Consider the following 12,811-nt stretch of genomic DNA (forward strand, 5'->3'; position numbering starts at 1 on the left):
TTTTTGAGGGAGAGAGAATGAGCATGAGCAGGGGAGGGGCAGAGAGAGAGACATACAGAGAGAGAGAGAGAGAGGGAGAATCCCAGCAGGTCTTGCGCTGTTGGTGCGGAGCCTGACAGGGGGCCCGAACCCACAAACTGCGAGATCATGACCTGAGCGGAAGCCAGAAGTTGGCCGCTTAGCTGACTGAGCCACCCAGGTGCCCCTGTGGTGCTGTTTTCATCCTAGTGACTTTCTACTCATCCTTCAGTAGATGGTTTCGTTATTATTTTCTATAAAACTTTGCTGATTTTTCTCTTTTGAGCTACCACTGTACCTCACACGCAACTATTACGGTATTAGCACAGTGTATTATGATTACATGCATGTTTACATACAAATCTGTCTTTTTATAGTGTGAGATCAAGAAGAAAGCGACTACTGGATTTTATTCTCTGAATTGCCCGAGACCAGGCCTCCTGTCTGTTTTTCTCCCCATGGTCTCCCTGACACCCAGCGTGTAGCATGATACATAAATGATCATACATATTTGAGAGTTGAGTAAAGTATTTGTATCCCTTTATACATAGACGCTCGGTAAATTTTTATTGAACAACTACATTATCCAGTCGTCTGGCAGTTTTTCAGTACTTGTTTTATAAACCTTGCATAAAAAAACAAAATTCTCCGGCTGCTTCTCTTTATCCATGTTAAGCATTTTTTTTTATTCTGGGGTTCATGGACTCCATATTTGTAGGGAGATCGGTGAAGTCTCTGAAAACAAATGTAAATTTTTCTGAATATGTGCTGGTGTATAATTTTTAAAGCAGGATCCATTGCTTTCACCAGATTCTTAAAGGGGTCCATGGCACCAAAATTATTAAGATCTGTTAGATATTTTTATTAAATAGTTAAATATTTTAACTCCTTTGTTTTAAGCAGTTTCCCATGAACGTTTTGCTGTCATCCTGTATATTTCTCTTTAGAATAATAAACAAAAAATTGCCTGTAGGTTAAAACTTGTCATCAGTCATTTTAGCTGTATTCTGTTGAGTCTACCTCTTAAATGTAAGTATTTTATGTGGATTTGCATATATTTTAAAGTCTCCTTATTTATTTGCATCTATACATTTCTTCTCAGGAGACCTTCTATCCTAAATATTGAGTAAATGAAGCAACCGTTGGACTCATGTAGGTTTAAAAACAATCTTGATTTGGGGTGTCTGGGTGGCTCAGTTGGTTAAGTGTCTGACTTGGGCTCAAGTCACGATCACACGATTGGTGGGTTCGAGCCCCGTGTTGGGCTCTGTGCTGACAGCTCAGAGCCTGGAGCCTGTCTCAGATTCTGTGTCTCCCGCTCTCTGCCCCTCCTCTGCTCGCACTCTGTCTCTGTCTGTCTCTCAAAAATAAATAAATGTTAAAAATTAAAAAAAAAAAGAGAAAACAATCTTGATTAGATCTTTTAACAGAAAAGAGATTAGAGGTTTGTATACAACATTTTTGATAATGGTCTTTCTTCATGGTAGAATTATACCTTTTATTTTAACATACAAACTGAAATGTATTATAACTTTGCTACACTACATATGCATTACTTTCATAAAATTTTTAAACATTTCATAATTTCCAAAAGTTATGAATTTGCAATTGATGTTAATATGAGGGAGTCACTGTCAAAAAACTTTCAAGTGACTTCCTTTATGCTGATTTAGAGTTTAACATTATCATCCTGTTAGGTCTAGAAAGCGAAATAACTACTTGTATTAGAATGATCTATTTGTTTTCTAGAAACAGTTGTATTTTAACATTTACCATAAAAAGTTGGGCTTGCTGCATTCTGAGTTTGATGAATATCTTTATTTCAAATGAATGCAGTCCCTGACTTTAGAAGGGTGTTTGTTATGATATACAATAAACATTAGTGCTCCTTAAGAAACTTAACGGTTTCTTTTGAGAATGCTTTTGTTTGAGCATTGGGACACCTGGGTGGCTCAGTCTGTTAAGCGTCTGACTTTGGCCCAGGTCATGATCTCATGGTTTGTGAGTTTGAGCCCCCCGTTGGGTTCTGTGTTGCAGCTCAGAGCCTGGAGCCTCCTTCGGATACTGTGTCCCCCTCTGTCTTTGCCCCTCCCCCACTCATGCTGTCTCTGTCTCTCATAAATAAATAAAATTTAGAAAATTAAAAAATGTTTTAGAATGCTTTTGTTTGATATCACGGGGCTTGTCTTGATAGCATATGACTATGGACTCACCAAAATATGTTGAAATGTTAACAGCTTGATTTTAATCCGGGGAGAATTGAGTAGAAAGGATATGCTTCGTTTCCTGCCATATTAGTGAGCCTGTGAAGGGCCTTGGTGATAAGCATGTAAAATAGTTTACAAATTTATACGCCAACCAGACTTCTTGGACCAAGTATCAAAAGTGTGTGAAATACACAGAAGCTGAGAGGATAGTTTAGTATGGTGAATCCTCATGAACCTATAACTTGGCTTGAACAATTATTAGCCTATCGTTAATCTTGTCTCATCTGTATCCTCACCGTCTTGTTTTTTTTTTTAATTATTAATCACAATGAAACTGTGAGAGATTGCATTTCTTTCATTTATTTTATTTTTAATTGTGGTAAAAAACACATACAATTTACTGTCTTAACCACTTTTAAGCGTATAGTTCACTCGTTAAGTATAGTCGCGTTGTTGTGCAGCTGGTCACCAGCATGTTTTCATCTTGCAAATCTGAAAAGCTATACCCATTAAACAATAACTCCCCACTTCCCTCTTCCTCCAGCCCTGGTAACCACCATTTTACTTTCTGTTTCTGTGATCCGACTGTTCCAGATACCTCGTGTACGTGGAAGCGTACAGCGTTTGTCTTTTGGGGACCGGTCTACGTCACGGAGCAGAATGTCCTCCAGATTCATTGATGTTGTAGCATGTGACAGAATTTCCTTCTGTTTTATGGTTGAATAATATTCCATTGCATGTATACACCACATCTTGTTCATCCATCCATCCATGGACATTTGTGTTACTTCCACATCTTGGCTATTGTGAATACTTGCTGTGAACAGGGTGTACAGATACCTCTTTGAGACCCTGCTTTCAATTCTTTCTCATAGATGCCCTGAATAGGGACTGTTGAATCATATAGTGTCTCTGTTTTTAATTTTTTGAGGAAACGCTATCCTGTTTTTCATGGCGGCTATACCATTTTTCATTCCCACCAACAGCACATAAAGGTTCCATTTTCTCCACATCCTTGCTAACACTTACTATTTCCTGGTTTTTTTTTTTGATACTAGTCATTCTAATGAACATGAAGTGATACCTTATGATGATTTTGATTTGCATTTCTCTAATGATTAATCATGTTGAGCATCATTTTAATGTGCTTGTTGGTCATGTGTGTATTATCCTTAGAGAAAGGTCTGTTCAAGTCATTTGCCCATTTTTAGTTGGGTTATTTGTTTGTTACTGAGTTGTAGGAGTTCTTCATATATTGTGCATATTAGCCCTGTATCTAATATGTAAATATAAAAATCTAATATGTAATTGGCAAAAATCTTCTCCCATTCCATAGGTTGCCCTTGCACTCTATTGATTGCGTCCTTTGATGTACAGAAGTTTTTAAGTTTAATGTAATCGCATTTGTCTGTTTTTGCTTTTGTTGCCTGTGCTGTTGGCTTCATATCTAAGAAATCATTGTCAAATCCAGTGTCCTGAATCTCCCTCCCTGTAGTTTCTTTTTTTCTTTTTTTTTTTTAAGTTTATCTGTTTTGAGAGAGAGAGAGAGAGAGAGTGCACATGTGCATGTGTGTGTGTGGGGGGGTGGGGGCTGGGACAGAGAGAGAGGGAGAAAGAATCCCAAGGAGGCTCTGTGCTGTCAGCGTGGAGCCTGACATGGGGCTTGATCTCACAACCTTGAGATCACGACCTGAGCTGAAATCAAGAGTCAGACACTCAACCGACTGAGCCACTCAGGTGCCCTCTTATAATTTCTTTTAAGAGCTTTGTAGTCAGGGGTCACCTGGGTGGCTCAGTCAGTTGAGCATCCAACTTCGACTCGGGTTATGATCTTGCTGTTCATGGGTTTGAGCCCCATGTCAGGCTCTGTGCTGACAGCTTAGAGCCTGAAGCCAGCTTCAGATTCTGTGTCTCCCTCTCTCTCTCTGCCCCTCCCCTGCTTGTGCTCTGTCTCTCTCTCAAAAATAAGTAAATAAATAAGTAAATAATAAATTTTGTTTTTAAAAAAAGAGCTTTTTTTTTTTTTTTAAATGTTTATTTTTGAGACAGAGCACGAGTGGGGGAGGGGCAGAAAGAGAGGGAGACACAGAATCCAAAGCAGGCTCCAGGCTCTGAGCTGTCAGCTCAGAGCCTGACGCGGGGCTGGAACTCACAAGCAGTAAGGTCATGACTTGAGCTGAAGATGGACGCTTAACCGCTTAACTGACTAGGCCACCCAGGGGCCCCTAAAAAAAAGAGCTTTGTGGTCGGATCTTAAATGTAAGGTCTTAGTCATTTAAAATTCATTTTTGTATATGGTGTGATACAAGGATCCAACTTCAGTCTTTTGCATGTGTATATCCAGTTTCCCTAGCACCATTTGTTGAAGAGACTCTCCTTTCCCCTTTGAGTAGCCTTAGAACCCTTGTTGAAAATCATTTAACCACATATGTGAGGGTTCATTTCAGTAGTTTGCTGTCTTATTTCATTGGTCTGTGTGTCTGTCTGTATGCCAGTGCCACGCTGTTTTGATTACTGTAGTTTTATAAAATGTTTTCAAATCATTAAGTGTGAGACCTCCAACTCTGGTTTTCTTTTTCAAGATTATTTGGCTGTTTGATCTTTTTTGAGGTTGTTTGGCTGTTGGGGTGCCTTTGAGATCCAATACGAATTTTAGGATGGAGTTTTCTATTTCTGCCAAGAAAAAAAAATGCCATTGGAATTTTGATAGGGATTGTTTGAATCTGAAGATCACTCTGGGAAGTATTGCTATCTTAACAGTATTAAGTCTTCCAAGCCACAAACACTGCCTTTTCCATTTATATGTGTTTCTCCTCTAGTTTCTTTCAGCAATGTTTTATAGTTTTCAGGGTACAGGTTTTACACCTCATTGATTAGGTTTATTCTTAATTATTGTATTCTCTTGGATGCTATTGTAAGTGGAAATATTTTCTTTCTTTTTTAATTTTTTTAATGTTTATTTTTGAGAGAGAATGCACACGTGTGCAAAGTGGGAGAGGGGCAGAGAGAGAGGAGGACAGAAAATCCAAAGCAGGCTCTGGGCTGTCAGCACAGAGCCCGATATGGGGCTCAAACTCACTGACCGAGAGATCATGACCTGAGCTGAAGTCGGACACTTAACCGACTGAGCCAGCCAGGTGCCCCAGCTGTGTGCTTTTCATATATGACCCTTCTTAGGTAGTTTCCTTCTGTTTCCAGTTTGTTGAAGTTTTTATCATGAAAGATGTTTGAATCTTGCCTGATGTTTTTTCTGTATCTGTTGAGATGCTCATGGGATTTTCATCCTTAATTCTGTTGATGTGGTATATTACGCTGATCAGTTTTCATATGTTGAACCATCCTTGCATTTCAGCAATAGACACCATATGGTCATGATCCTTATAATGTGCTGTTGAATTCAGCCTGCCCCTGGATTATTTTGATTCTTTTTAAAGCGAAAACAGACGTAGGCAGTAAGCTAACAAATAAACATATGATATAGTGGCAGATACTGATGGGTATTTATTACGAAGAAAAGTAAAACAGGGCAGGTCGAGATTGGTAGGAGTAAGGGCGCATGGCTGGCTCCGTCGGTAGAGCATGCGGCTCTTGATCTCAAGGTCGTGAGTTCAAGCGCCATGTTGGGTGTAGAACTTTAAAAAAAAGCAGTGGCGGGAGTAGAGTGAAGCTGGGGTTGTTTAGATTGGAGATTTGAAAAGCCCTCTGGGGAAGTGCCATTGGAGAAAGTGAGGGAAGAACCTGCAGGCACGGGGGACAAGCAATGGTGGGACTTAGAGTTTCTGAGAAATAGCTGGGAAAGAGGGTGTGAGAGTGGGAACAGGAGATTGTGACAGTGGGTGGAGAGGCTCAGGATGTCCACAGTGGAGGAGAGCACATAAATCCCATCTCCTGAGCCTTAGTGTGAACAGCTCCTTATATGGCTTTTATTACTCATTACAGATTTCCTCCTTTTTATTTCCTTTCCCTTGGCTGTCTATTTCTAGAAAGAATGTGCTTGCTTTGTTAACCAAAGAACAGGGCCTGAATTTTATCCCAGATTTCCTCTGAAGAAGGGTGAAATAGAGTGGGTGGAGTCTCAGGGTCGAGCCAAGAATCCATTGTGATGTCTGATGCGATTTGGGGAAAAAAATAATTGTTTCAAAAATAATATATTATGGAGTGTGACCTTACGTATTTTATAATTAGAATATGCGCCTAATATTTTAAATTTAGTAGGAAATGGATTGCTTAAGTTCAGAACAATTTTTTTTAATGTTTTTAAATTTATTTTTGAGAGAGAGAGAGCACAAGCAGGGGAAGGGCAGAGAGAGAGAGAGAGAGAGAGGGAGGTAGACATAGAATCTGAAGCAGGCACCAGGCTCTGAGCTGTCAGTACAGCTCGACGTGGGGCTCGAACCCACGAACTGCGAGATCATGACCTGCGCCAAAGTCGGATGCTCAACCGACTGAGCCACCCAGGCACCCCAAAGTTCGTAACAGCTTTTAACTGGCAGCATGATCTATAGTATAGCACTTACCTCCTTCTTCTAAACACTTGTGTTAGAATGTTTTACATTCCCATGAAACAGTTTTCCCAAATTGGTCTTTTTGGAGGAAGCGTAAACTGTCACGCTCTTGTGGTTATACACGGTAAACAACACCCTGGAACTTGTGGATGTTTGTTATTTTCCTTGATAAAGTAAGGAACATTGGTACAAGTATGTTAAACGTCATAAAGAATGTAGAGGAGTAGTCTGCTTTGTCTCCAAATAGAGTGTTATTTACCGTCTAGCCCAGTGTTCAATATCTATTTGCCTCGCTAGGTTTTTAATCTATTTTTTAAAAATTCCTGAATCCAGACAATTTGACTTTCCACTGGTAAAATATTTACTTGTTGTATCAGGCAGGGTGCTAAACTTAGACATGAAGAGTACGGAGTTAAATTTAAAATTTGTCGAAAGTATTCATCATGATGCAGTCTATTTAATGTCTTGGCAACGCCTCTTGCTCTTCTCATTTAACATGTTAGGAGACAGACTGGCAGCAGTTGTAAATTGAAACCTGGTTGTATGCAGAGTGAGCCCGGCAGGGGTATGAAGGAAAATGGAGAAAATTTGAAAGCGTCACTCTGTATGTGTTTGTGTATTAAATTAAAGTGTGACACATTTGCTTAAAATAGAATTTTATATCCTGTTTATCAAGGCTGTTATAACTTCACGGTATATCCGAAGACTGAAACTGGTTTCAAATGTTGTCTTGTGGAATAACCAAATTCGTCTCTTAACAGTGTTGTCACGATGTCACGCGATGTATAATAAGCACGTTTTACAATGTGTTTGAGTCATTTGTCCCCAGTAGACCTGAAATTTATTACTCAGAGGAGAAGCATGCATTTACAGTATATTCTTAGCTGCTCTTTTCTATCACTCAGCTGTCAAGGCCTATGGAATCTAAAATAGAACCTGACCAATGGGAGACCGTCTACCCCTTGTTTACAGGAGGATTCGGAGGTGGACAGTTTTATCATGCACTGCAGCGTCTGGGTTGCAGTGTTGAGGCAGGATGTAGAGTGCTGTGCAGGTTTTCCAACAGAGTCCCTGAAAGGGACAGCTTTGAAAGACAGCGTCTAAACAATAAGAAACAGGAGGAGTTACGGTACCTGACTCCGGCCGCTCGCAATCAAGTGCTGTCCAGCCAGGAAGATAATTTTCAAGCGGTATGAAGGCGGAGAAGGATCCCGAAGACGAAGAAAATATCGTTAGAGATCCAAGCTAAGTGTAGCACAGCATGAAGATTGTAGAGCAGGAAGATTTGTAAAGCGAGGGACGGATTCACTGGTTAGGAGTTTGTCTGAGGGCGTGCTTTGTGAGCTGCAGAGATTTGTAACCTAAGGCGAAGCCGTTTGCTGCTAGCGACAAGAAACTAAATCCTGTCTATGATGAACTGTTGGTTTTCTTGTGCTCCTAAGAACAGAGTAGGTATCCCTGTAGCGCAGTGTAACAAAAGATTCTTGGTTAGGCTTTCCAAACCGTATTCTTTTAAAGTGGACTGCTGTTTTATTAATTTTGGTCTCCTTGTTTACTATCTTTCTGTTTGATTAGTAGGCTGGGGTTAATGATAGAGAACGAAAGTTCTTGTTTCTTTTTCTGGATTTCAGAAGCTCATAATAGAATCGTCGTAATTGAGCAGTGTTTCTGTTAACTGACAGTGGACCGAATGGAAACGGCACTTCGTGAAGTGGAACTGAGAAATCACATGAGAATATGAGACTTTGGTCATGTTTAAGTATCTCCTAAAAAGCCTTACTTTAGGATTTTACATTTTTTTTTCAGTGTTTTCAATAACTCTTTTCCCCAGCAGCAAGTTTAATTGGAAATAAAACAGATTGTTTTAGCTGCAAGCATAAACTAATCAATTTAGAGCCAGTATTTGTGTGTTAAACGTGACTTAATCCCTTAGGCATTTGAAAACACAGAGTCTCTTAAGCCTGCATCTACTACCACTCCCCAGTTGAGAGTCTGTAAACTGTTTGGTTTTAAAGCTAAAGAAGGGGGTGCCTAAAATGTAGTTTAGACCTTGAGCCAATAAACAGGGCGAGTCTCAGAGTTGACAATTTGTGCTTTTGAAGTTAGGCGGAAGTGGGCTCATCTCCAAATTTAACTGATTTAGAGGCAGCAATTCTGAAGTCTGTGTAGGTACTTGAACCGGATTCCATTGAAACATTTCACTTCAGGAGTGGGTTAAAAATTTCATGTATGTATCTTTTTCTCCTATTCAAATTTCACATACAGTTTCACTTTCTTTAAGTATGTAAGGAAGACATTGCTTATTTAGCTAGAAGACTGGTGATTTTGTGTGGCCGTTTGAAGGAGATAGGTGATATTAAGTAATCATAATGATGAAACATTTAGAGGATATGCTTCATATAAGAGATTCATTTTTTCTCCCTCAAGGATTTGTTATGGTATTTGTGGACACAGGAATTGTTTTGTAAGTTTAAGTGAAAAATAGGTACATCTTTCTTTGTTCTGGAAATAATACTGGGCTTAGTACAGAATTTAGCAGTAAGTTTACTGTATAATATTTTAAAAGGCTAAAACCTTACTTGTTTAAATAATGTATGTTTTAGTTCTGGGTTCTACATTTCTGCCTACTAAGAAGAAAATCCAAGTTATTGGCCTTGGAATGTCTTGAATATATTTTCTCCAAAGCTGAAAATAACCTTGATACAATTAAGGTGTATATCATGTGATACATACTCCTATTTAAAAAATTTCCTTTAATCTTCCTCTTAAATATATGTACTGAGTTTTGTTAATATAAAAAAATCTTTTTTGTATGTTGAATGTAAAAAAGAAGGGAGAAAATGAAAGTCACCTGTAATCCTATTATTTTAGGATTTTAAAGTAGTTAATACTTTAGAGGCTTTTTTTTAAGTTTGTTCTACGTAGAAGTTTCTTTTTATTCTAATATGTAAGCTTAATGAATTGCTTTCCGTGTTGAGACAGAGACAGTGTACGTGTGTGTGTCTGTGTGTGTGTCTGTGTGTGTGTCTAATTTGCATTTATAAATATATTTCCAACAGTATCTTTTAAATAAGGTGGGGGGAGGGAGGTGTTTTAAAATATGTACAGAATTCCACTGCATCTAAGGTCTTGGGAGATAGGTAACAAGAGCCAAATCTGAAAGTATGAGTTAGAGAGTAGGAGAAGGACACATGATTCTGGAAGTCATGAGAAGTCTTGGTTGGGTTTGGCCCCTTATGTTTTTCAATGTCCCTGGAGCCTTGACTTTTCTCATTTGTGAAATGGGGATGATGATTTTAGTTTATGGGGGTTGTTTGCGTAATTCATGCCTGGCACGGGGTACGTCTTTGGCAATTATTAATTCCCTTTCTTGGCTCTGAAGGCAAAGAAAACAGAACGTGAGAAACATGCCCTTTCTCAAAAGCGTCGTTTAAAATGCTTCTTGAATATCAGGTGTTTGGAGAAGCTCTTCTCGTGAAGTCGGCATAGCAGGGAGAAGGAAATGTGGGATGCGACTCGACATTGAGTGATACATTATGCAGTATTGTCTTCCCTCTTCTTCCTTCCTGCTTTAGAAAGTTTTGCTAATATAGTATATAGAGTAGGCCATGTTTACTTTTTTTTTTCTTTTTGTAGCATGCAGCAGATTGGAATAAATATGATGACCGACTGATGAAAGCTGCAGAAAGGGGAGATGTAGAAAAAGTTTCCTCCATCCTTGCTAAAAAGGGCATCAATCCAGGCAAACTAGACGTGGAGGGCAGATCTGCGTAAGTATTACTGATGCTAACTCCCCCAAGGGGATTTGGGTATGCTCTTGGGACACAAGTGAAATTTGTGAATTGTGGCTATCAACTTATTAATTTAAAAAGCCTCGATCAAAAACCATGCTCTACAATCTTTCACACATTGCTTTTCAGACATTGTAGACTAATAACTGTCCTCAATCTGAAAGATTTTCAAGCTAGACAGAGAATGCTAAAATACTACCCAGTGGTCTAGTTGGTTAGGCTCTATGGCAAACCGTAGCCTGGGTTGTTTGGTGCATTTCTGCGTATCACCTTTTTCATATTCCTTATCCCGTTTGATCCTTGCAGCGGCCCTCTGAAAGCAGTAGGAGAAAGTCTACAGAGGTTAAATAACTTGGTATAAACTCATGAAAAGTCACAGAGCTGGGATGTGAACCCAAGTTTTCTGTGTTGGAAGAGTTTTCTGTAATTACACGGACTTTTCCTCTCAACTCCCGATCTGTTTTTATATTCGGTAATCATTTTAAACAAGAATGTGTAGAACCGAAGAGGCAGAATAACTAGTGTGTCTTAGGGAGGCAAGGGGGTGATCCCACCCTTTGGCTTTGGGGTCCCCGAGAACGACTATTGGCTTGTTGACCTTCTTATCTTTCCTCCCGCCCCTCCCGAATCTTCTTCACTTGCCTTCCTGTTGAGGGTGGGAGCAGTTGGGTTAAAGGGCAGGTGTATGGTCCGGCACCATGCTCTATAATTATAGCAGTTAAAACCTCTGGGAAACCTTCCAAAGTTAGAGGTGAAAAGTCTCATTTCCTAAAATTCCTCCCAGTCTTTCATGAGTTTGTTTAGAATATTATAACTGGAAACCAGATACTAAATATAGAAATGAATATTAGGAAGTGGATAGTGAAAGTTTGATATAGATCAATATGTGAGGATGCTTGTATATTTAAGTACAGGAAACATAGCAAAGCACAACTTAAAAATCAAGTTGGTTTTTAATACCAGTAAGGTTTGAAAAGTTCCAAGTTTTTAAATGCTGTCTCAGTTTTATCAAGTAGGCAGTCTGATAGCTATGACAACATTAGTTATTTTGAGTCCTGCTCCTATTTTCGCTAAATTTTAAGCTATTTTTAGGGCTCACAGTATAAACAGTAAAAATTTAACATCTAGAAGTGACTTTGTTTTTCGTGTTTCTTTTTTCCCAAATGCCAACATGTTAGAAGATACAGGAAATCTTTGGGATGAAAATCTTCAGTGAAACCTGATTTCTTCAGTTCTGCCTATCCATGCTTTGGATGTTTTGAATGAATGATTGCTTCAGTTTCTGTTAATGTCTTTTAAATCTGAGGTTCAGTTTGGAGTGAAATTATTTGTATTGATGGTCAGAGTTATAAAAATCTGGTGTAATTTGATGAACTATGAACTTTAGTTTGTGAAATATGTGAGTAGTTCTAGTCTCTAAGGTTTTCACTGCAGGAAATAGAAGTCTTTTAGGATTCATGGGATAAAATATTTTCCTTTTGCTCCTTGCACACAAACTGTATTCTTCCTAAATTGCATACAAACTGTATGCTTCCAAAAGCATTTTGTGTATAGGACATGTTGCAAATATGCTTTCTGCATATTATGTAATAACAAAAGTGAGTTCATTTTGAATGACTTGGTTTTTTTTGTTTTTAATTTTGAAATTTAAGACCAAAGTAACCTGTGCTTCTTGACCTCAGTCCAGTTTCAGAAATGAAATATTTGAAGCCTAGCCATAGTCACTGCAAGGACTTGTTTTCTTCCTGTTCACCTCTCTCCTAGGGTTCAGCCCATTGCCAAAGCAAAATGGGACAGAGTCACCGGAAATCCCCACTGCCACTTGGAAAGTCAGATACCAATTCCTGTCCCTCTGTCCCCTAAGGCTGTCAGAAGTGACGTTTGTTTGGCTCCCAGCTGTTTTCTCTGGAATCAGTAAATGCTCCTTGGCAAAAAATGGCTTCAGATACCACCCTCGCCTCTCTGGGCCTCTCTCCTTCCCTGCATCCTGGTCTAGATATTTTTCACTATCTTGTTAGCTTACTGATGCCCTCACACAGATGTCGTACGGTTTATGTGGTTTTTCCCATTGTTCCATATTACCTGGGTTTCCTGTTGTGGAAACACAAATACAGGTCTTGTTTTTAAAAAGACAGCTTCTGGGACGCCTGGGTGGCTCAGTTGGTTAAGCCTCCAACTTGGGCTCAGGTCAAGATCTCACGATTTGTGAGTTCGAGCCCCATGTCGGGCTCTGTACTGACAGCTCAGAGCCTGGAGCCTGCTTTGGATTCTGTGTCTTTGGATTCTGTGT

General features: G+C 39.2%; 1 protein-coding gene across 3 annotated transcripts in view; it reads left to right on the plus strand.

Moving 5' to 3' along the window:
• UACA (uveal autoantigen with coiled-coil domains and ankyrin repeats) overlaps positions 1–12,811 on the plus strand; it is a 95,619-nt gene that overhangs the window by 40,697 nt on the left and 42,111 nt on the right. The window contains exons 1-2 of one of the 3 annotated variants that reach the window (XM_003986992.6): positions 7,641–8,178; positions 10,367–10,500. In XM_003986992.6, the coding sequence (XP_003987041.3) occupies positions 8,140–8,178; positions 10,367–10,500 (173 nt within the window). In that variant the 5' untranslated portion in view covers positions 7,641–8,139. Of the gene's footprint in view, positions 1–7,640; positions 8,179–8,738; positions 8,958–10,366; positions 10,501–12,811 lie in introns of those variants that run through there. The other 2 variants (XM_019832145.3, XM_003986991.6) reach the window with 2 other exon arrangements.

Source organism: Felis catus, chromosome B3 (genome assembly GCF_018350175.1).
Source record: "Felis catus isolate Fca126 chromosome B3, F.catus_Fca126_mat1.0, whole genome shotgun sequence".
NCBI lineage: Eukaryota > Metazoa > Chordata > Mammalia > Carnivora > Felidae > Felis > Felis catus.